Source organism: Erythranthe guttata, chromosome 1 (genome assembly GCF_056151865.1).
Source record: "Erythranthe guttata isolate IM_541 chromosome 1, IM_541, whole genome shotgun sequence".
In the NCBI taxonomy this organism is placed as follows: Eukaryota; Viridiplantae; Streptophyta; class Magnoliopsida; order Lamiales; family Phrymaceae; genus Erythranthe; species Erythranthe guttata.
Window position 1 is genome coordinate 1,106,211 of NC_142533.1, and position 24,125 is coordinate 1,130,335.

General features: G+C 36.2%; 2 protein-coding genes across 2 annotated transcripts; one reads left to right on the forward strand and one right to left on the reverse strand.

The window, feature by feature from the left end:
* The first annotated feature begins 706 nt into the window (after positions 1-706).
* Positions 707-15,807, forward strand: LOC105977106 (MUS308 and mammalian DNA polymerase-like protein). The gene is made up of 29 exons (XM_088815208.1): positions 707-766; positions 2,816-2,993; positions 3,408-3,823; positions 3,976-4,204; positions 4,279-5,160; positions 5,296-5,360; positions 5,666-5,771; positions 5,853-6,053; positions 6,163-6,363; positions 6,634-6,795; positions 6,873-7,112; positions 7,221-7,433; positions 7,679-8,029; positions 8,211-8,363; positions 9,100-9,321; positions 9,691-9,909; positions 9,983-10,100; positions 10,244-11,424; positions 11,843-12,040; positions 12,482-12,738; positions 12,915-13,104; positions 13,209-13,310; positions 13,428-13,780; positions 13,897-14,005; positions 14,191-14,331; positions 14,631-14,727; positions 14,884-14,954; positions 15,092-15,429; positions 15,522-15,807. Exons 2-27 carry the CDS (start codon positions 2,958-2,960, stop codon positions 14,952-14,954), a joined length of 6,513 nt encoding a protein of 2,170 aa, XP_088671334.1. The 5' UTR covers positions 707-766; positions 2,816-2,957; the 3' UTR covers positions 15,092-15,429; positions 15,522-15,807.
* On the reverse strand, positions 15,640-17,578 carry RD22 (BURP domain-containing protein). Its single transcript, XM_088815216.1, has 3 exons — positions 17,252-17,578; positions 17,000-17,123; positions 15,640-16,866 (listed from the first exon to the last, which is right to left on the reverse strand). Exons 1-3 carry the CDS (start codon positions 17,288-17,290, stop codon positions 15,920-15,922), a joined length of 1,110 nt encoding a protein of 369 aa, XP_088671342.1. The 5' UTR covers positions 17,291-17,578; the 3' UTR covers positions 15,640-15,919.
* Between the last annotated feature and the right edge of the window lie 6,547 nt (positions 17,579-24,125).

Consider the following 24,125-nt stretch of genomic DNA (forward strand, 5'->3'; position numbering starts at 1 on the left):
ACAAATTGCATAATGTTGTTGAAAATTAGTTTTACTCCAAAATTTAAACCTTAAACATTACAGTAAAATTTTGTTCGTTCATTGTCGGAGTTGTATAGTGGAGTATTGTGATTCAACAGAGTTGCATGATTTTTGAGGAATTGTACAGTGGGCTGTTGTGATTTGATACCTAACATTACATTAAAATTTGTACGTTCATTGTCGGAGTTGTGTAGTGGAGTATTGTGATTCGACAAATTTGCACGGTTTTTAAGGAATTGTACAATGGGCTGTTGTTGTGATTCGATAATTTAGCTTGTTAGAGATATGTTTGTTCTCACCCGTTAAATATTTAGTTTCTAGGATTTTAAATGTTTGTATATTTTGGCGGTAATAATGACCGTATTCACATAGCACTGTATAATTTTGTAAATTTTTCCGATCTTATTATAGTATGTGTAAAAAAAAAGGACACATTAGCTCATAATTCTACAAATGTGCAATATATGTTGAAACAATATCTTCCAGAAACAACCGAGTTCGTATTTGAAAATGATAGAAACATAGTAGAAGCTCCATTTTCCTTGGAAAAGTTTTCGGTAATGCTGGACTTGCACCACGTTTGGTAAACAGAAGTGACAAAAAATGATTTACGAGCTAAAACCCCTTATTATTATTATTATTATGAATAATTTTTTTTTTGAATAATAAAACCCCTTATTTTATTATGGTAAAAAATCTCATAACCAATTGAGAAATAAATTTCGTGCACCTTTATAAATAAGGGGTAATATGCCATAAGTCCCTCAAACGAAACCTAATTTGAACTAAATGACAAGTTCAAATCCAATCTTTTAATTAAATCCTTAGATGTAAATAATATATGAACGACATCCCTAATTTTTTTTTATTCCTATCTTACCCTTATACCCTAAACGTATAACTGTTGCGTCACGTTCTCTCTCGCCATTCTCTCTCAAACTCACGTTTGCTCCCATCTCCCTTTTTCTCTCCTCTCTCTTTCTTTTTCTCCAGTAGCACCATGAAGGCCGCCGCCGCTGGCGACGGAGGGAGAAGGAGCAGGGGCGGCGAAGAGCGTCGTGGGAGAAGGAGCAGGGGCGATGGGTTTTTCTTCGATTTGCCGGAATCTTCACTACGCGAAGAGGTTTTTGGCGATGAACCGTGAGCACAGCCAGATCGATGCGCCGATGCCGCCGATTGATTTTGGGGAGATTGAATTGGGGATTGTGAGGGGGTTTCCGTTGATTGGGAACTCGAATTTGATGTCGATTTGGCAGATTCCATTTAAGATGTCTGCGTATAGGGTTACTGAGAGGGAGAGGGCTAACGTGAGCCAGAGGGAGAACTCTGAATCGGGAAGCGATGGGGCTTCGACTTGCGACGAGAGCGTCGTTCCGGTGGATGATCTGTTCACTTCGCCGTCGGGGAGGAAATCGTCGCTGCCCGGAAATTATGATCAGTAAAATCTCTATGTCGAAGAAATCGATGGAAGTCAAAACCCCCAAAGAACCAGGTAATTATTTTTCTCGTGTGTGTCTGTGTGTGAGAGAATAGAGAGGGAGAAAATAGAGATAGATTAATAAAATAAAATGATAAAAATGTTTGACGGTAGATACGCCGAAGGGGAGATTGAGTCGCATACTCCGACGGGAAGAGCGATGAGGATGAATTCGGAGAGCCAGCTACGATGATGACGATGAGTCCACGAACACGGAGAAGTTCCGGACACGCCTCCGATTCTGAACTGCCATAGTATATATACATATATATGTAGATATAAACATATGAAGTTGGAAAAAGATGATGATTATAGAACACTTCCATTTTGACTAGTGTCTCAATTATGCAGTGTTGAGCTTCTTTTTTTTTTTAGTTGTTTGTTTTTAAATTTGTGATGAACTGAGAGTTATATTCATAATTTATTATTTTCTAATCATTCATTTCAATTTGAATTTTAAGTTATCTGGAACACAATATTGCAATAATTAGCTACTAACTTGAAAATTAATAATTGAACATGGTTACGCGGTGTTGGGCATGAGGATAGCGTTCGCTGGTTTGCAGCCCTTGTGGTTGGGGATGGTGTCGGTGACGCAACGATAAAGGGGGTGGGGGATGGCGACGGCAATGTGGGTGGGGTTTGTGATATCTTTAGCGGCTTCACGTTGGCTTTAGCGGCTTCACGTTGGCGTTCGATTTCATGTCTACAGTTGTCTATGGGTGTCTATGGTGTCTAGCGGCTAGGATTCAGATGAGGAGTTAAGGTTTTAAGAATATTGTGACTACGGAGTTCGATTTCATGTCTACAGGTGTCTATGGGTGTCTATGGTGTCTAGCGGCTAAGATTCAAAGGAGGAGTTAGGGTTTTAAGAATATTGTGACTACGGATTACTACAGTTTTCTACGGGTGTCTATACGTGACTACGGTCTACTTCAACTTTCCTACAATTTTCTGCATATGACTATGGCTGAAATTTTTTAAAAATTCATAATATTCAATATTATGTAGAAAAAAAAAAGGAAAAATAGATTATTATAATTATGAAAAAATACAAAAATGCAGAAAAAAAAATGTTCGACGAAAAAAAATAATAACAAAAATGCTAGATGTAAAATTTAAAATATTAAATGCAGAATGAAAATAATAAAAACAGTTTAAATATTACTTTGTGCAAATTTTATTTTTTGTGTATGAGGGGTATTTTTGGAATGAAATTTATAAAGGATGTGAAGCAAATGTTTAGTTTGACTTGTCATTTAGTTCTAATAAAGTTTCTCACAAGGGACCTATATATTAAAGCCCCTGTAAATAAAGGGCAAAATTTGAATTTCTCGCTCCACATTCGCTATATATACAGTCTACAACAACATTTGCATTCCAGAATTTGAATTTATCGTTCAACAGTGAGTCACAGTGATTTCAGAAATCCGCTCTAAAGGGACGGAGGAGTTCAGCCATGGCTTCCGATACTCCTCGTGCCCGCATCGATCAGGTTTTCGTCGCTTTCAAAACCCTTTTTTTTTTATAGAATTTTTTATACCTGCTTGTGTTTACGCACATTTCCCTGTCTATTTGCGTTTTTGCTGTGTTTAATTGGAACGAGTACAACCAATCATGTTAATAGTGTCTGCTGGAGCGTATGCAATTGAAATATGCTGCTAAAATTAGGTATACTTTTGTATGTATACTGTCCAGAAATGAAATTAGCAAGATGCTTTGTGATTGTAGAGATTCGAGATTTACCCTTCTCACAACTGATAATTGGTTTTTTGATTTGTTGGCCTCCGTTTTTTTTTATTGGGTTATTGCTTAAGGGGAGTTGTGTGCTGGTAGGGTTTAGTATACCGGTGAAGCTAGATAAAATTCTTGCTAAAGGGTGACTATAACATTGAAATTGTATGTGCAGTTCTTTTCTTCTAAAAAGAAGAGAAAGATTCTTTCACCGGCTTCAAAATCCGGGAGACGAGAAAAAGAAGCCAAAAACCAATTTGAAGGCTCACCCAGCGCTAAAGGTTCTTTGGAGAACTACTTGGAGACTTCAACAGATGGGAATTCACCTGCAAAGTCCTTGAATTTCACTTATGATGAAAAGGGTAGGCATGCTCCCACTAAGAGATATTTGACTTTGGACACCACTTCCCAAGGGCAGCCACAAAGTCCCGAAACTTCCAGAGTTTCTCAGAGATTAAAAATCGAACCCTTGTCTGATATTGGTTGTGTCGGTTCAAAAGGTATTGCGAAGGATTTTTCTGAAACTGCGGCTGCTGCACAAAACTCTGAACTTAAGGAGTTTGCCGCTGGCTTCTTGTCATTGTATTGCGGGTACTGTTCCACTCTCCTTTTTATTGATCACTGCGTCACTTATTTTACAAACATTCGAGTCTATTTACTATTTGAGAGTCATTTTTATCGTGTAGTTGAGCACACTCTTCTTCCTGTGTTACTGTCTGAGAAGTTAAAATTTCTACGTGCAGTGAGTTACCGTGCAGCGTAGGTTCACAATCGAAGACAAAGGAGATTGCAGACAAACCACACAGTAGCACATCTGCACTTCAGCTAGATGAGAAATCATCCAACATAAGGCATTGTGGGGATGACCGGAATCAGTCCGACATTCAAATTGAACTGATTTCCTCTCCCAAGGCCATCCAGTCTAAAACTGTCAATAAATCTACTGATGTTGATTCAAATTGTTCACAAAAGGTTCTTATCCTGTAAATATCATAGATGCCATCAGTCCGATAAGTTCCTGATAATTTTATCATACATGTTGACAGGTTCTTATGTGCAACAATACATTTGCATCACAAGCAGGTCTGAGAAAGTGTAGTTACACATCTGCTCTTAGTACAGTGGAATGTGAAACGCCTGGTACTTCAACTACTAGACTTGGAGTTCGAGAAACTCCTCATTCAACACGAGGAAGCTCCTCGTTTTCTCCTGGAGAAGCATTTTGGAATGAAGCAATTATAGTTGCTGATGGGTTGTTTCGTCCAAATGATGGTCTTTCTTCATGTGTTGCTGAAAATAGAGCTCCAAGAGTTGATTATGGGACGCATAATTCGAACAATGCGAAAAATGGCGACCCTATGGGTTTGTTGGACAATGCTGTGGATGGAGTTGCAGATGCATTTTGTGATGTTGGAAATAATTCTGCTGTAGGCTCACTTGGGATGATCGGGCAAGATCTGAAACAGTCAGTGTCTCCTTTACCCGTGAAACATTTTGACTTCAGTATTGAGGGAAATAGTTTTGATAAGCAAACAATAGTTGATGCTAAGAACACCAAACCTTCTATTTTAACTAGCAAAGAGAATAGGTTTGCCTCGATTAAGCCTTCCAGTTTACGAAGCTATAATGACATACCTATTTTCCCCGAAGCTCAGATGAATAAAGTGCTTTGTGATGCCCAAGGAACAATCATTAAATGTGTTAATTCCAAAAGCAACGCTGAGCATTTGAATCAAAATAGCCACAATGATATATCTAATACACCGGATAGAGATTGTAATAAGGTTGCTGCTATTCATGAATCCAGAAGCAACTTTACTCCAGCTAGTTCTTCAATAACGGATTGTTCGGATCTCAGTAACTGGCTTCCTCCTGAAATATGCAACATGTACAAAAAAAAGGGAATATCAAAACTGTATTCATGGCAGGTATTTCTTTCATCTTTAGATATGCAACATGTGTTTATATATCTTTGTTTCGAGGCTAATGTGATAAGTTCTGATAGATAGGGTTTCTTTTTGTTATTTTCTTTTCTAAATAGAAAATACTGCCATTCTTTTCAGGTCGACTGCCTTCAGGTGGAAGGTGTCTTGCATAAGCGAAATCTTGTTTACTGTGCATCTACAAGGTAATCTTAGTTGTCATTCAATTTTGGTGTTGATTAAGCATTATTGTGTCGCTCCTGATTAAGTTCCAACTGTTGCCGACGATTATGCTTCCTTGTGTACACTTATATCGAAATGGACTATACTTATACATTTTACTGGAGCTTGGTAAAAACTTTGACATAGATTATCTGAGGCACTGCAAAGTATATTTGTGTCTTGCATGCTAAGTTTGATGCATGTCTTGTAAAGCATGAAGGGATACGTTTTGGACTAAATACACAATGCTGTAATCGCCAGTTAATTTTTTTTCCTTTGGTTGTCATAGTGCTGGTAAAAGTTTTGTTGCTGAAATACTAATGCTGCGGAGAATTTTGGCAACTGGAAAAATCGCACTTCTTGTGCTTCCATATGTATCTATCTGCGCAGAAAAGGTACATGCGGTTTCTTTACTTAGACAGGGTCATTTGAACCTTTTGTCTCGTGTCTTATGCTTCAACCTTTGGAACATGCAGGCAGAACACCTTGAAGTTCTATTAGAGCCGGTTGATAAGCATGTCCGTAGTTTTTATGGAAATCAAGGTGGTGGAACTCTTCCCAAGGATACATCTGTGGCTGTCTGCACTATCGAGAAAGCAAATTCTTTGATTAACAAGTTACTAGAAGAGGGACGTTTATCGGAGCTTGGTACCATTGTAATTGATGAACTGCATATGGTATCTACTTTATCTTAGGCTTTCTTTGAGTGGTATTCATTGCTTCTGTGTCACTTTTTCGGTTATATTCTCATTCCTGCATCTGGGTTGGTATTATGGATAATGACAGGTTGGTGATCAGAATAGAGGTTATCTTTTGGAACTCATGTTGACGAAACTTCGTTATGCAGCTGGTGAAGGGAATGTAGATTCTTCTAGTGGAGAAAGTTCAGGGACGAGTAGTGGGAAATCTGATCCTGCACGTGGCCTCCAAATTGTTGGTATGAGCGCAACACTACCAAATGTGGCTGCAGTTGCTGAGTGGCTACAGGTAAGTTCATTATGATTATTGAAACTGTTAGATCTATCTAGTTAGAACATAGGCCTGGTTGATGTCTTGATGATATTATATTTTGAAAAGAACGTGCTTATTATGTTTCACATTTTTCCTCGGATATTCTATGGAAACGATAATTTCGTTAATCTTGATCATTAATTCATTTGCTGTGGTTAAGTTTGTTTGTTCTCGATCACACATCAAATGAGTTCCTCAGTGTGTCTATGTGAATAACCTGACCCACCATTTAATTATTTTTTGTAGGCAGCTCTTTACGAGACAAACTTTCGGCCTGTTCCATTGGAAGAATACATTAAAATTGGTAGCACAATTTACAACAAAGAAATGGAAATTGTTAGAACAATGCCGAGGGCATCCGACCTTGGTGGTAAAGATCCAGATCATATAGTTGAACTCTGCAACGAGGTTTGATCTTCTCTTTGTCTCATAGAACTTTTTCTTGCTTTTGGTTAAAATAGTCTTGAGATTTTTAATCATATTAGGTTGTCCAAGAAGGTCACTCGGTGCTAATATTTTGTTCCAGTCGGAAAGGGTGTGAATCAACTGCTAAGCACATCGCGAAGCATCTGAAAAGATTTTCTGTAAGCCCCCGCAGTGAGCAAGGCGAGTCCTTCGATGTTGCTTTTGCAATTGATGCATTACAAAGGTCTCCTGCTGGATTAGATCCTGTGCTAGAAGAAACTCTTCCATTTGGAGTTGCCTATCATCATGCTGGGCTCACGGTAAAGTCAGCGACATCTTATTGGTTTATGTCTTCTTTTGCAGTATGTATCTGTCTGAAGGTTATGCTTGTTTCTTAATACTCATATAGTCCTTCCATTCTAGAAAAGGTCGAAGAAAGGGAAACTGTTGAAACATGTTACAGGAAAGGACTTGTACGTGTCCTGACTGCTACATCAACTCTGGCAGCTGGGGTTAATCTGCCTGCCCGGAGAGTTATATTCCGACAACCACGCATTGGTCGTGATTTTATTGATGGGACAAGGTACAAGCAGATGGCTGGGCGGGCAGGTCGCACTGGCATAGACACAAAGGGAGAGAGTGTAAGCTTAATTTTCCTTATCTGTACTTCTATTCTCTTTTGTTGTCCTACTATTTGGATAGTATTGGTATTTTACTTTCTTTTGTACACTTGCAGTTAATCCTGCCTCATTAATTCTATCACTACTTTAAAAGTCTGTCCCTATTTCCCTGTTACTTATTACTTTTGCCTAAAACTGCCATGAAATCAAACTTTCTTCCTTAAGCACATTAAATTCGTCAGTAACAAGTTTTAAATGATCCAAAGGTGCTAATTTGCAAGCCAGATGAAGCCAAGAAGATACTGTCACTCCTTAATGACAGTTGTCCTCCACTGCATTCTTGTTTGTCAGAAGATAGGAATGGTATGACCCACGCAATTCTTGAGGTTGTTGCTGGAGGAATTGTTCAAACTGCGAGTGATATTAATCGATATGTAAGGTGTACCCTTCTCAATTCTACAAAACCCTTTGAAGATGTTGTGAAATCTGCACAAGATTCCCTTCGATGGTTGTGCCATAATAAATTCCTAGAGTGGAGTGAAGAGACTAAGTTATACAGCACTACCCCCCTTGGCCGGGCGTCTTTTGGCAGTTCTCTTTGTCCAGAGGAATCACTTGTAAGTATCTCAGACTATTCCTCCTTGTATATACTTTGTGCATTCTGATATAGTTGTTGACAACTTACTTTGACCAAGTGACCTGCATGATTTTTTTTTTAATCTGAACATTTATGAAGGTTAAGCTTAGTTTAAACAATAGAAGATTCAAGCAATCAGCAAACTTTTGTTCATTCTGTAGATTGTGCTGGATGATCTCGTAAGGGCAAGAGAAGGTTTTGTTCTTGCATCGGATTTGCATTTGGTATACTTGGTAACTCCCATTAATGTTGATGTCGAACCCGATTGGGAGCTCTATTATGAGAGATACATGCAGTTATCTTCGCTAGACCAGGTAGAATTCGTTATTCTGATTATGATGTCTCATCGCAGAAATTTTAGTTCTACTTGTTGAATGCTGACAAATCTAATGCAAAATTTTAGACATTTGTTATATATGCATCAATTGTTGTTGCTTTGTTGAAAATTCATTTGATATGTATGCTATTGGTATTACATGATATATGTATTTCTTAATACACTTAGATCATTCTCTTACCTTTAATATATTTGTATCTGTCAGGAGATTAATTTCAACTGGATTATTCTATTTAGGTGCTTTAACCGTTCATATTTACTTCAACTGGAAGTCAGCCATCGGTCGGGAGATTAATTTCAGTCTCATCTAACTTTTGACTAATTTAATTTAAAAGAAGAATGCGATGGCTCCTTAGTTAACCGTGTCAGCGGAGACAGAAATGTGAGGGCTATTTGTCTTGCATCTCTACCATGCAATATTTGTCAGCAAAGATTTTAACATCTTGATTTTTGAAGAACTTTCCCTTTGGAACTTCGAGGCATTTGTCTGTAAACTGGACAGTGTATCTGGGGATTGCTTGGCCTGAACATTAGTCTAATAGCAAGTACATGTTTTATTGTTCGAAGGTCTACTGTATAGCCAGGATTTAGATGTGGAAAACTATAGCATTGAACTGTTTATAGTTTTGCTTTTATGGATATCTGTCTGGAGATACGTTGATTGAAGCGAATTGTACATGAGTACACTGTTGTAACCTTTGTTATGGTTGCAGTCTGTTGGCACTCGTATTGGAGTACAAGAACCTTTTCTAATGCGCATGGCTCATGGCGCGCCTCCTCGAGCTTTGCCCAGATCAAGGAATAATGTCAAGGGCTTTCAGGGAAATGATCACAAATTTGGGACGTCCACCCACGGCGGCATGCTCTCAGATGAGCAAATGCTTAGAGTGTGTAAACGTTTCTATGTCGCTCTTATTTTGTCGAGGCTGGTGCAGGTAAATTTGTCCACCCTCCGGTATCTGGACTGAATCTACTACTCTCTTCTATTTTTGCTTCTGCAATTTCCATGAAATTGTTAGGTGCATGATATGGTTAATGTGTGTCATTATCTGCCATTGGGTTCATACTTTTGCATTTTACATAAACTTTTTCTCACTTCCTCATTTTCCAGCTGGGTGCTATGGAAGTAACTCTCCATTTTCAGAGTCTTCCTTAAATTTTGCTTCAGATTATCTGGCTTTAGTTTGGTTCCCCTTAATATTTGTTCCCTTCTTAGGAGCATCTATCTTTCTCATTGACATGTTTGCCTCTGTTATTGTGCTTGGTCACTATTGACAAAAGAAGTTTGTGATGCTGGAAAACAGGAAGTTCCCGTGCGAGAAGTTTGTGAAGGGTTTAAAGTTGCTAGAGGCATGGTTCAGGCCTTACAAGAAAATGCTGGAAGGTTTGCATCTATGGTTTCAGTGTTCTGTGAGAGGCTTGGATGGCATGACCTCGAAAGTTTAGTCGCCAAATTCCAAAATCGTGTTTCATTTGGAGTTAGGGCTGAGATTGTGGAGCTTACGGCAATTCCTTACATTAAGGTGCTAATTGGTATGTCTTTGTGATTTTCCAACAAATTTAGATTATATATCTCACTGCTATTCTTACATTTAGGGTTCTCGAGCTAGAGCACTTTATAAAGCTGGTTTGCGAACACCCCAAGCTATTGCTGAAGCATCAATTCCCGAAATTCTCAAGGCACTTTTTGAATCTTCTTCATGGAATGCGCATGGTAAGATATTATTATGGTTATTATTTTGTTTTTGCCACTGTGGAGTTCATGAATCTTGTTGAAATATCACTTACGTGGGTTTTCAGTATTTTTTTAATAAGTTATCTCTAATTTGGATTTATTTTCCTTCACGAACATGGAAGACTCGGCACCAAGGAAAGTGCATGTGGGAGTTGCCAAGAAGATTAAAAATGGCGCTCGCAAAATTGTTCTTGAAAAAGCTGAAGAAGCAAGAATTGCTGCATTCTCCGCCTTCAAATCTCTTGGACTTGATGTTCCTCAATTCTCCCGCCCACTATTATCCATTGCTACTGGAAAAGTCCCTAAAAAAGAGCTAACATCGTCTTCAGGGGAGGATTCTACGAATAGCTATGCTTTTCCTCAGCATTCCGATCATATCATAAATGCACCATCGGTTGGGCACAAGCATGAGATTGCTGCAGTTATCTCGGAAACTGCGGGTAACAAATCTATAGACACCCCTGTAGCTGGCTTTGCATCGGTTGAGGAAAAATTAGCAGGAAATTTAGAAGGTGAATTTCTTGTTGAAAAGCCTGTTTTAGTCAAGGAAGAGTCTAATACCCTAGATTACAAGCTAAGCATTACCAATAATCTCATCAGTAGTACAAATGGGCCCACCTCTCGTCCATTAACCGATATCGTCGACATAAAAACCCAGTCCAATGAGCATCTTGATCATGTTGGGCAACAACAACAGAAAAATGAAAATATTCCTGGAAGCAGACAAAACATAGAAGAAAAGGGTCCTGTAAATGCAAATAGTATTCCTGGTGGACTCGATTCTTTTTTGGATCAGTGGGATGCAACTAAAGAGTTCTTTTTTGACATCCATTTTACTAAAAAATCTGAATTGAACTCAATAGCTCCATTTGAAATACACGGTCTAGCCATTTGCTGGGAAAATTCTCCTGTGTATTACTTAAATATTCCAAAGGACTTATTCCGCTATAGCAGCCAAGGAAATGAGCATGCTATGAGCAGCAAGGATGTTTTACAACCAAAGTTGCAGGTGGAGATGGCCAAGAAGCGATGGAATAGGATTGGGATTATAATGGGGAGAAAGGATGTCAAAAAATTTACTTGGAACTTGAAAGTTCAGATGCAAGTGTTTAAGATTCCTGCTGTTGCCTTTCACAAGTTTAGCAGCCTGCATGGTGGAATCAAAAGTTTGGGTTTAGATCTTATCGACAATTCTTATTTTATGTTTTCTCCAGTCCATGTGAGGGCTGCAATTGATATGTGTGTTGTGGCATGGATCCTTTCCCCTGACGAGGAAAAAAGTTCTTATCCTAATCTGGAAAAGGTAATTCTATGGCTCAATAGCTTCTATTTGAAATTGTTTCTAATGAATACCTAGGAAAAGATATAGGAAAGTGCATTTGGATGAGTTTTTAGGTGGTGGGTTGGGGGGGAAGACAATGGAAAGAAAGAGGGTTTTTTAATACTTGAAGATGTGTTATTTTCGGAATGAGTTTGGATTTGAACATAATCTATCTAAAAAATGGCGTCAAAACATGTAAATCAATTTCTTCAAGTTCGGGATTAAATTTGTTTCATAAAATAACCAAACAAAGGCAATAATTTAACTTCTGTTCGTTTTCCTTATCAATCTACTTTAAATTTCTGATGCCAACTGTCTTCCACTAGAATCCACTTTATAAGTGAAAAGACTAAAATGTTTCAGCTTTGAAAAATTCTCTCTCAAGTTACAGTCTTCACAGGAAGTTAAAAGAAGGTTATCCAGCGATGCTGCTGCTTCTGCTAATCGGAATGGTAGATGGAAGGATCAGATGCGAAGTGCTGCGCATAATGGGTGCTGCCGCAGAGTTGCACAAACTCGAGTTTTATTTTCTGCTTTGTGGAAATTACTAGAATCTGAAGAACTTGTTGAACCACTTATGACTATTGAAGTTCGACTGGTGAGGAATCTTTCATCCTTTAATTGAAAGCTTACCATCCTCAAGTTAATTCAGCGTAAAGAACTTATTTTCATATAGCTTTTGAAGACTGGAAAACTCCCTCAAGTTGATAATTTGCTAGACACAGAAACTTTGCATTATCAAGTTAAAATTTCATCCAGTTCACTCAATAGAAATGGTCAAAAGATGGTTTTGTGAAATTTTGTTTTCCATTTGGAAGTTGTAAGGAAGTAGAAATAAAGTTGGCTTTGGATGCTTATTATTTTGATGAAATAGTTGTTGATTAAAGTTCTAGCCTGGAATCTAGTATTATTATTTTTTGGTTATTGAGTTTCCTCATGTTTAGTTTTCTTGTGACTCTAAAGTTGAGGTTCTCGTCCTTCCATTTGTTGCTTGTTAAATGTCTCTCAATGTGATGCTAAAACAGCAGTTTTGTCCTAGGTCAACGTCCTTGCTGATATGGAGATCTGGGGAATAGGTGTAGACATGGAAGGATGCCTTAGAGCACGGCATATCCTGGGAAGAAAACTCAAGTGTCTAGAGAAGGAAGCTTACCGATTAGCTGGCAGGAAATTTTCACTATCAATGCCGGCAGACATAGCAAATATTCTCTATGAACACTTGAAGCTGCCCATGCCAGAAGGGAGTAGAGGGAAACAACACCCTAGCACTGACAAGCATTGTCTAGATTTGCTCAGGTACTAAAAGTGTTCCCAAAAGTTTTGGTGTATTCTTCCCAAAATTGCATTTTCTATACTATCTTGTATATTGTTATTTGGTTTCAACGTTCAGTTCACTGATCTTCATGATGTTCAGTAACTGATGTTGCTTGCTCCACAGTTTGTTGGACTAATGGAACTGCGTTTTATTTCAGGAATGAACATCCTATTGTCCCAGTAATTAAGGAGCACCGGACATTGGCTAAACTCTTGAATTCTACTTTGGGATCAATTTGTTCACTAGCAAGGCTTTCTATGAGGACACAGAAATATACTCTGCATGGCCATTGGCTCCAGACATCAACTGCAACTGGCCGCCTTTCAATGGAGGAGCCGAACCTCCAGGTTCCTTTTCATGTTTATTTCACTTGTTTGTTGTGAAATCTTCCCTTTCTATAGTGATTTGTTTTTACACAAGTTATCCTATCTTACCTATGCGAGTTGTACAGTGTGTTGAGCACATGGTCGAGTTCAAAATGAATGAAGATGAGGGTGAATCAGGTTCCGGTCAATATAAAATTAATGCCCGTGATTTTGTTGTACCTACTCAGGTGATGATGCTTTACATTGTTTCACTCATTTTTATATATTTTTAACCTCAAAGAGTTCTTTCCTTTCTAGAGTCGGGACCTGCGATACATCTTCTAATCCATTTTCTGTTGTTGCAGGATGATTGGTTGCTCCTAACTGCGGACTATTCCCAGATAGAACTAAGACTTATGGGCCATTTTTCAAAAGATTATTCATTGATTAAGCTCCTGACTAATCCCCAGGCTGATGTCTTTACCATGATTGCTGCGAAATGGAATGAGAAGCATGAGTCCAGTGTCAGCTCACAAGAGAGAGATCAAACAAAGAAACTGGTTTATGGAATTTTATACGGGATGGGACCTAACACACTGGCAGAACAGTTAGATTGCCACCCGGATGAAGCTGCAGCAAGAATTCGAAACTTTAAGAAATCTTTTCCAGCTGTTGCTTCCTGGCTTCAAGAAGTTGTGACATCTTGCCATAAGAAAGGGTGAGTATAGTCCAAATGCTAGACATTTTATGTTAATCTTCTACCAAATACTGCTAAATAAAATGTTGGGATCTAAAGCCCCTTGTTAACGAATGACACTGCCCCTTGTTATGCAGCTTTGTGGAAACTCTCAAGGGCCGGAAGCGTTTCTTGGCAAAAATTAAATTTGGAAACAGTAAAGAAAAATCCAAAGCTCAGAGACAAGCTGTGAATTCTATATGTCAGGTGAATTCTCCTTCTGTCACATGGTCTTGTTTTAGTCATTATTATGTAGTAACTCCAATTTTAATTTCAGACAATATTTTGGGGATCTCTTTTGTGGGGTGGGAAGAGAAGATATGATACACTCTTAATATTCTGTTAATGGATGTTTGCCGTGTTTCCAATTTTACTGAACGTTGTGTTTCTAGGGATCTGCTGCCGACATAATAAAAATCGCGATGATATGCTTATCGGATATGATTGGTGAGGATGTTGATGCATCTTTTCCTAGTTTCGTGGATGCTGAAAAATTTCAAATGCTTAAAGGTCGCTGTCGAATCCTTCTACAGGTAATCGGTTGAAAAATACTCGATGGATTTTTTCGTAGCTACTTCTTTGAAGCCATGCGACACTGCACTTGGCTCTAAAAACTGCTTTTGAAATGAGATCCTATAAATATTTGATCCAGAAAAGTAAATCAGATACCTTAGTGCACATAGTCAAATATCAATATCCTTTGGATGCTCTATTTTTATTTTTGATTCTTGGCGATGGTGTTGAGATTTCCTTTTTACCAGTATAAATATAGTCGTTCGTACTTGTGAAGTGTTTTATCAGTATGAAAATGGTCTCAACCTTTTCTCATTAGGTACATGATGAATTGGTACTGGAAGCTGATCCTTCGGTTGTCAGAGAAGCTGGGTTGTTGCTACAAACATGCATGGAACGTGCTGTGTCACTTCTTGGTATGGCATTGAAAAAGTTAATAGTGCATATATAGATAATTAATTGGTGGAGTCCAAGCAAGCTCTGCTTTTCCATATGATTCTTCTAGAATATCTTCATTGTTTGAGGTTTCTTTTCCTTTTTTGCTAAATTCTCTCCATTTATTTATCCTGCAGTTCCTTTACCTGTCAAATTGAAGGTTGGGAAAACGTGGGGATCTTTGGAACCTTTTGAGCCTAATTCTTAGGTATCCATGAACTATACTTCAATAGCATTTTACGTTGTTAGAACTGTTGTTAAACCTTATATTGCTAAATATACTAATGATATATTTGTGATAATGCACTGAAATCCTTCTTCATTTGTGATGATGTGATTAAGCAGATATTCTGGGAATACAAATTTGGAAGTGTTTTTGCCTCAAGATTGTTGCTTGTGCTGTCGACTGCTTTATCTCAGTCATGTTCAGAGGAGTAACAAATATGTGCTTACAACAATAGAAAAGTTGACTATTTTGGCATTGTTGTAGAATGTTGTACAGATGTGTAGATGTTGTAGAAACACAAAGATACGGACTTCGGCTTGGAGCTTAAAGAGTGGACTTCAATTGTATATTCGATCGAATACTTGATCCAGTTGAACTGGCTCTCTCCACTGGAACTGGAAGTTGGATTAACCTACCTTATAAAATCCGATTACTTACAATGTTATGAATGACACTGGTAATTTGTTATCTTAATTCTCAACTTTGTGATATTCTTTACTACTTCTACATTGTTCGCTAACTTGGCTTGTTTGGATTGGTTTCTTGCAGTGGTATTCTCCCAAACTAGTTTGCCAAAATACGAGCCTGAAGTTAAAACAACTATAAAGCTTATGTAGTAAGTTGCCTCTTCGATTCAGCTTTTAGCTAAATTCCAGTCATCCTGTTCAAGCACAAGTGAAAGGAACAGTCGAGCACGGTGAGGAATTGTTTATGTTTGAACTCAAATTCGAATAAAGAAGCTGTATAGCAATAGAAACCCTATTTTTTTGTTTGATTTCGTGTATTGAAATACTCAACTTCTGATCCATTTTATTATGTATTCACTCATGCATAATATCCTTACATCATACATATAAATAGTATGCAACTAGATAGTATGTTACAACACACTGCAATCCACGACTATATATCACGCTTACACACACGTAAAGCTGGTATAGTACTTTCTAGAACTTGGGAGCAACCCAAACGATGTGATCCTTTGGAAGAAAATGGCAGATAGGTACAGTGCCAGGCTTCACTTTAAGCACCTGAAAAGCCAAGTGCTTAGGGTTCCACGCCGCCGTATCGCGGTGGCACACCGCCACTGCCTCAGCCCTCGACCCGTCGGCCGCCACCATCGCCACCTTGTATGCTGACGTGGCGTCCGTCTTGTGGCAGTAGAAAACCGCGTACGCGTACTCCTGCCTGTGACAGACCACGGCACCTTTCTCGCTCGGTAATTTCTTCACCCCCTTTATGATGTACTCTCTCGCCTCGTCTCCATTATTATTTTCTGCATTTGTTGATATTGCCTTTACATTTTTCCCCAGCTTGGAGGTGGTGAAATCAACCATGGATTCCAGAGAAGTTGCACAAAACTTCTCCTCACCTTTCAGCCCACTTTCCTCACACTCTTTAATGGTTTTCTTCATTATTTCAGCTTCGTCCGAACCAGACTTCACCGAAAACTTATCCAAAATCTCGGGAAACTTATTCGACGAAAAGGGTATCGAATCGGCAACTTGTCGAGGTAAAAACGTAGCCTCGTGTGTTGCTTTGGAGAACTTCAGGTTCATTTTTTTCCCAGTGTGCAAGTCTTTTTCCAAGAAAAAAAGCGCCACGTTGGGGTTATCGTGAAGCTGAGTTTCTGTGGCTGCGTACAGGTATTGAAACGGGTTCGGACCCGGGTGGACCCCTACGTAAACGGGTTTGCCCTTTCGAGTACCGGTTCCAACGGTTACACCGCCTTTGCCGACGCCTACGTTAGTGCGGCGGCCGGGCTTGCCGGCGTGAACCCCAACTCTGCCATGGCCCACGTTCACAGCTGTGCCGCCAGGCTTACCTGGCTTGGTGTTGACATTGACTCCACCCTTAGTTACTCCGACGGCTGTGCTTTTGCCTTCCAGCAATTCTGGTGGGGTTATTAAAAGAAAAAAAGGTATTACAAAAGAAGAATTAGAGGAAGCGAATACATAGAAGCACGTACAAACACACACACACACACACACACACACATACATATAGATATAGATATAGATATATACCAGATGATGATGGGGTCAATAGATCTTGAACAGCTCTAGGCATAGGAGAGTTTGGCAGTACAGAATTCCAGTATTCCTCTGAAGGCAGTGCCCCATGCACCCTGCTCCAAACTAATACCACCACCTGCACACACACACACACAGTTCTTTAATTAATTTGCCAAATTAAAATTAATAAAAGAAAAATAAGTTAAGGGGGTGGCAGGGATGGGGTGGGGTGGAGTGGGGGGTGTGTGTGTAATTAATACTCACAGAAAGAAATGCAAAAAGGTGCTGAAACTTGAATTCCATAGCTCAACTGCAGCACAAAGATATGGAAAGTTGGTAATCAGAATAATAAAGGTTCTCTCTCTCTCTCTCTCTCTCTCTCTCTCTCTCCTTACATGGAAGGAAGTGAGATAAGTTGCAGGCTTATTTATACATGCAATTACACACACAGACACAAAAATCTTTAATACTTGAGTTTATGAGAAAAGCAACACACCACCTAAATTTAGGGCTAATTACTCACTCCAACTGCATTTGCGTCACAAAGAATAATTAATTTTTTTTTTTAATAATAATTCAAACTTATACAATATATCATATATGTATGTATACGAGTTTAAGTACGTACGGGGTCGGTGGGGGCGGAGGTGGGGGCGGGGGGCAGAATTTAATGAGGGGAGGGAAATAAGACATATATTGATGATGATGGGGCTCTACTTACTGAAGAACCTCTAAACAAACAACCACCAATATTTATTATTATGATTATGATTAGGGTTTTTCAGAGGGAAGGTTGGGTGTAGTTATTGCATTTTATTTTTAGTACACTAATCATGCATGCCTATCTGGTGTTTCCATTTCTATCATTTTTTTGTTTTTAAGTTAACAAAATAATTATATACTTAATTGGCAATTAACAGAAATGTTATAACATGATACTTTTGCTGTTCGGATTTGTGAAATGATCGATTAATATTTTGCAAACATATAATGTTGATAGGGATGGGCCTTCTATTTGCTGCGGGTTTTTACTAGTCGCGGCGGGATTTAAATTTTTTAACTTTCTAAAGTTATCTAGGCCCTCGGTATTCAATCCGGCACATAGGACTCTCGATTACGGTAATTTTTAGACGATCTTATTTGTGATGATAAGTTTTCGGACGACCTTATTTTGTACTCCAAATACTCAGCCATAGATCGAATATCATGTTGCGCCGGGACCTGGTTGTGGCCGTTCCCCGGCCGTGGTTCCGCTCCCGCTTCTCCGGTTGGTCGTCGCTCTCAATTAGGGTAAATTATGGCCACCCCCCCCTGAGGTATGGCCAAATTAGAAAAAAAACCTATTATTTGGGTAATAACAGCAACCCCCTCTTTTTAAATATTTTTACATAAAATTCATGTAATTCGGTTATTTACCGAACCAAATCGTATATTCAGTTTGGTAAACGGTATGAAATGTTGGCGTACCGAAATTTCGGTTCGGTTTTACCGATTTGACATCCCTAAATTTACCTCTGGAGGGGTATTTTCGTAAGATAATACATAGTTGAGAGGGTAGCTGTAATTACTCAAAGATGAAGAAGATTTTCGTAATTTGAGCATAACTCATGGGTGGCCGTAATTTTCCCTACTAATTAATGTACCATTTCATTCTTTGGTAGCCCAAGCCCAATAGACTAACATGGAAGTGGAACATACAAAAACCAAAAGGTTCAACCTTACTCCAATTTTTATTTAACAATTCATATTAACTAATGGGCCGAATACATAAATTATTCCAAAATTTTAATTTTAGGCCCATCAATATATATATATATATATATATATATATAACTGTTTTTAAATTAAAAGTGAAAAACAATTCCATTCCACATACGAAAATGTAAATCTCAGGTGGAGCTAAAAACCTACTTTTCTGCAAAGATTGTCCTTTATTCATTTTAATATTAAACAATTCTCCATTTTCTAATAATCGAGACTGTGTGTAATCCACTAATTATTATTTAATAATTCGACTTTCACCCTACACTTTCTTTAATTAAAAAAAAATTAGTTAAATTAATTAAATCATCATCCCAAAGCAAATATGAACACAAAAAGAGAATTGGGGGTGGAGGAATTGTACTTTGAGTGGGGAGTACTATATATGCTTTACTTTTTTTTTTTTTTTCGGTTCATATTTTATTTTTGGTTTCTTCACTTAGGAATTTAATAATATAAATTTAAAAATGTTTTAGATTTATACAATTAAATTAATAAGCTAGCTGATAAGTACTAGGGTTGTATAACAAAAACCCGCCTCCTTCGCCAGGTAAATTTGACATCGTAAGAGTGAATGTGTAAGACAATACATAGTAAGGGGCTGGTTGTAATTACCCAACCATGAGAGGTTTTTTCGTAATTTGAGTTTACTTCAGTGGGCGACCGTAATTCGCTGTTTGAATTTTTATATAACTTTCAAAGTTATGTTAAGTTTAATTTGATAAGCAATCGTGACGAGTTCGAAAGATCTGTAATCGAGCCAAACACGAATCGAATAACTCGAGTATTTTTACCATTCTTAATGAACGATCTCGAATCGAGTATATATCAATTTTCACTTGATAGTACGTTCATATGAAATAGTAAGTGTTAAATGTACTACACATTGAATATAATAATAATTTATAATAAATGACGTGGCTAGAACTAGTTGGCCATTATCAGTTCTAAATGTAGCATTTGTTAAAATAATTGGTTTATTAATTAATTGAAATTAATTGATAACGGTGGAGGATTAGATCATTAGTTAGACTAATTAATTAATAATTATCTTGTCACTAATTGTAGTATAGTTAAAAAATACTTTGATGAAGATTGTGCTGTTTTAATTTGCCATACTTGGAAATATTTCTACAATTGTGAAATTTAGCTTCAATAGAATTAAAGCAGAAGCTATATATGTTTTTGATTAGTTATTACAGCTTTTTTGGGTTATTAATAATCTTAAAGAAATTATAATAATAATAAAAAGTTGTAGAAAAAGTGCTTTTTATCACAAGAAAGGGGAAGACCCTACTGCTGTCTAATCAATCTCAAGTGAAGTGATTAAGAGCATAATCAAGTATTAATTAAATTAAATTGAGTGGAAATCATGATTCTCAATCGATTTTTTCTGTCTTATATATATATATATATATATATATATATATATATATATATATATATATATATATATATATATATATATATATATATATATATATATATATATATATATATATGGTTAATTCTGCCAATGGAGAAAGTGGAAATAATTATAATTCCCATAAAGTCACATTTGGCCTTTTTAAAAAAATTATAAATTAATTATCATTTTTCATCTTTGCACAAATATTAAAATTGTCAACGAATGTGTCTTGATTTTACAAAATGTATATATTGAAAGATTAAAATAATCTCGATTATTTAATAGTTTGATAAAGAGAGTTAGTAGTTAGAGTTGAATTAATAAGGTTAAAATAGGAAAAAACTTTTGCATTTATTATATTATTGGAAAAAAAAATATTAATTTTTTTTTATTATAGACATATACGTATATTACATATTATAAGAGCAATAAATGACTAATTAAATATTGAAAGAATATAACATCAATATCTATAGTGGGATAGGGATCCAAAAATCAAGAGTACTTATGAAAATAATTCAATTTTAATTTTGTATATCGACGGTGTTTGCAAATGATTATTTAAAATTAGAAGTTAGTGATTGTGAGTTAAGTCAGTTTTAAGTGCTTATTACTGAAGTTGTGGGTGTTTGCAAATATTTTTAGGAAAATAATCTTAAATAGAAAAAACAGGATTATGAGTGTTTTTAAAAAAATAACTTAAAGCATATTACTTTAAGAAAAGCAAAAGCAAAAGTTGATTTTACAAATACCTGAAAACAGATTATAAGTAAAAAAAAAAATCATAATCACTTTCAAAAAGTTTTTGCAAACACCATCATCATCTCATATTTCCCATCACAAATATATGACATTCACCGAGGGAGCCAGAATTTAAAATTCGGGAGACAGAATGACATTCACGAAATTTTTATACTTTTACATAAAATAATAGCAAGTCGAGAAATGTTAGGGGGGCCATTACCCCCTCGGCTATATTCTAGCTCCACCACTAATACGTGAACATACAGAGCACTCTTGCATGCAGATAAAAACTAATTAAGACATGATTAAACTTGATAAGACAGATTACGACATAATTAATCAGAGTCAAATCTTTGCCATAACTGAATTAAGGTTGATTGTTTTCATTACACTTGACAGAAATGAAAATTGATTTGACTTGTGTGATTTCCTTGTTCAATAATAATATCATTTTATTAATTAATTAATTTATTTATTTGAAAAGTGTTTACACTTACTCAAATCTAATGGTGAAAGTAAACGCAATTAGTAATATAAATATTGCATTTTTAATTTGCTCCTAAGTGCAATCAGACTTCATGTTGAAGTTGTTACATTCTTTGTACCTATGTTGATTGTTGTTTACACTTCTTGATTTATTTAATTAGTAATTATTAATTATTAATTATTAATTATTAATTTCTAATGCTTTGTTGCTGAAAAGAACCTTTGTTAACTACTTCCAAAGTAAGCTACTCGGGTTTTTTTTTTCTTTTAATTTTTTTAATGACCCCATTTACTTTGATTAATTAATCTATTACCAGTAATTAATTACCAAAAATGAAAAAAAAAGATTCTATAACGTGATTGTACTAGTAATTACTTTCGGCTCATTAATGTTAATCACCAATTAGTAAATCAAATTAAGAAATAATGATACTAATCTCAGAAGTCAACGCTAGAGTGACTTTTTATTATTAGGTCAAATTAAATATATAAAAAAATACGCGTGCAGTGGTGGAAATTAAATTAGGTCAAGTAATTATGAATACATATGAATCTTTTTTTTTTTTTCTTATTTCTGCAATTGTATATTGTTAATTGGGACACATTTTTATCTTCTGTAAATTAGTTTTCTAAATATTCAATGTAATTTAGAAATTTGATATGCCTAATTGGGTCAACTCAATAGGTCTACAATTTCTTTACTTAATGAGCCTCTAACTCAATATTGAAGATCTTTGTCACCGAGGTCCAATCATCTTCAAGTAAGGTTTGTGCCCGACAATCTCAACTAAGGTACAAATAAAAAAAATAACTCATTCCTTAAGGTACGTCCTATTATCTGAGCAATAACAACACGTATTCTCTAAATTATTTCTACTATCCGCACGTCTGACTTAAGTGTCGGAGGGGTTTCCGCCGAATCAACCACCGGCTTAGTTTACGTGTTCTATGATCGCAGGTATCTCAAGGTTATCAAGCTAGTGAGCCAGTGATCATTTTAGAAATACCTGCGATCATAGAACACGTAAGCTAAGCCGGATAGTAGAAATAGTCCAGAGAATACATGTTGTAGTATTGCTCAGATAACATGGTCTACCTTAAGAAATGAGTTAAAACATTTATTTATACAATAATTGAGATTGTCAGGCCAAAACCTTACTTAAAGGTGATTGGGCCTCATTGGCAGTAATCTTCAATATTGGGCTCGTGACCCATTAAATAAAGAAATTATATGCCCATTGATTTGACCCTATTAAGCATATCTAAACTCAAATTAAATAAATTTTATCTCCATCCTATAACCGTAATTTAACCTTATTACTTTATACTTTATTTCACGGACATAATAATTACAAATATTTCATACATAATTAGTGTGGGACATTTTATGATTCTCTGTCTTTTTTATTACTTCAATGAAGATTCTTATAAGTTCTGAGGCTTCATTTATTTATATGTATCAGATTACATTGGATTAGGTGATATTGAATTAATAATTTAGAACCTTTCTATCAAGTCGGAACCAAAAGAAAAAATGTTCTTTCCTGTATTTAATAAATTTTATCGAGTAGAGCGTAAAACGAATTATAACGAACATTTGTAGGGTTCGAGAAAAAAGAGAAAATGGACCATCTACTTAAATTTGAGTTGGGGTAGATGAAAGGAGCCTTCAAATATGTCCCATATCATCTTTTTAACTACTTTTTTTTTAATTTGTTTTTATTTTCTAAGGGATGTTTTTTTTTTTTTTTTTAATTTGTTATACCATATGAAATGAGTGGCCACTAGCACCAATTTAGTGGGCCCAAAACACACACACACACACACACTAACACACACTAAACTGGCTTTCACCTCTTCCCCCTTTCTTTCTCATTCTCAATTACACACACTCGGAGGTGTATATATATATATATATACTTGTTGTGTATGTATGTGTGTATATATATACACCTAGTAGCCTAATAGGCCTATAGACACTATAGAGATGCTAGATTCTCCTCAATCTTAGTTCCCAAATGAGAGGAACAAGGAATAAAATTTGTATTATCTTAAATTCAGTAACATCTTTTTTTTTTAATGTGTAATCATTCCTCAATTAGGACACCACTCCTTTAATTAATATATATAAAATTCATAATTTCAATTAAATTTTTACTAAGTAATAATGCATTTAAGTCCATTCCTTCCAAAGACAATAATTAAATTAATTAAAAAAAAATAATAATATCATTGCTCCAACAAAGATCAAGTTTCAAGAACTTTACATAATGCTTGTTAAATTAAAGGGCAACTGTGTCTTGTCAAGAAAAAATATCCAATCATTGTAAGTATATATTATAAATAAATATATATATCATGTCTTTATTTTATTTTTTTTTTATAAATACTATGAATATGTGGAATAATGTGTCATCCAAATTAAAGATATATTGCAATGAAAAAAGAGAACAGTATTCAACAACTTAACACAATTTGGATTGGACAAATTCATTTTATTCAAGGACAAAGTTGTTTTTCTGTTGCCCCATGGGATTCACAAGAGCCCCTAAACTAAAAAAAATAAATATATATATTAGAACAATTAGCAATTTTTTAAATTTTATTGAAATTAAAGTGATCTTCCTATATAATTGTGCCGACATTCCCTACGTTGCATGATCTAAACCCAATTTTGAAGATGCTATACTCGGTAAAATACACTGAGTGATTCTGCACCATTGATCTACGGTGCAAAAT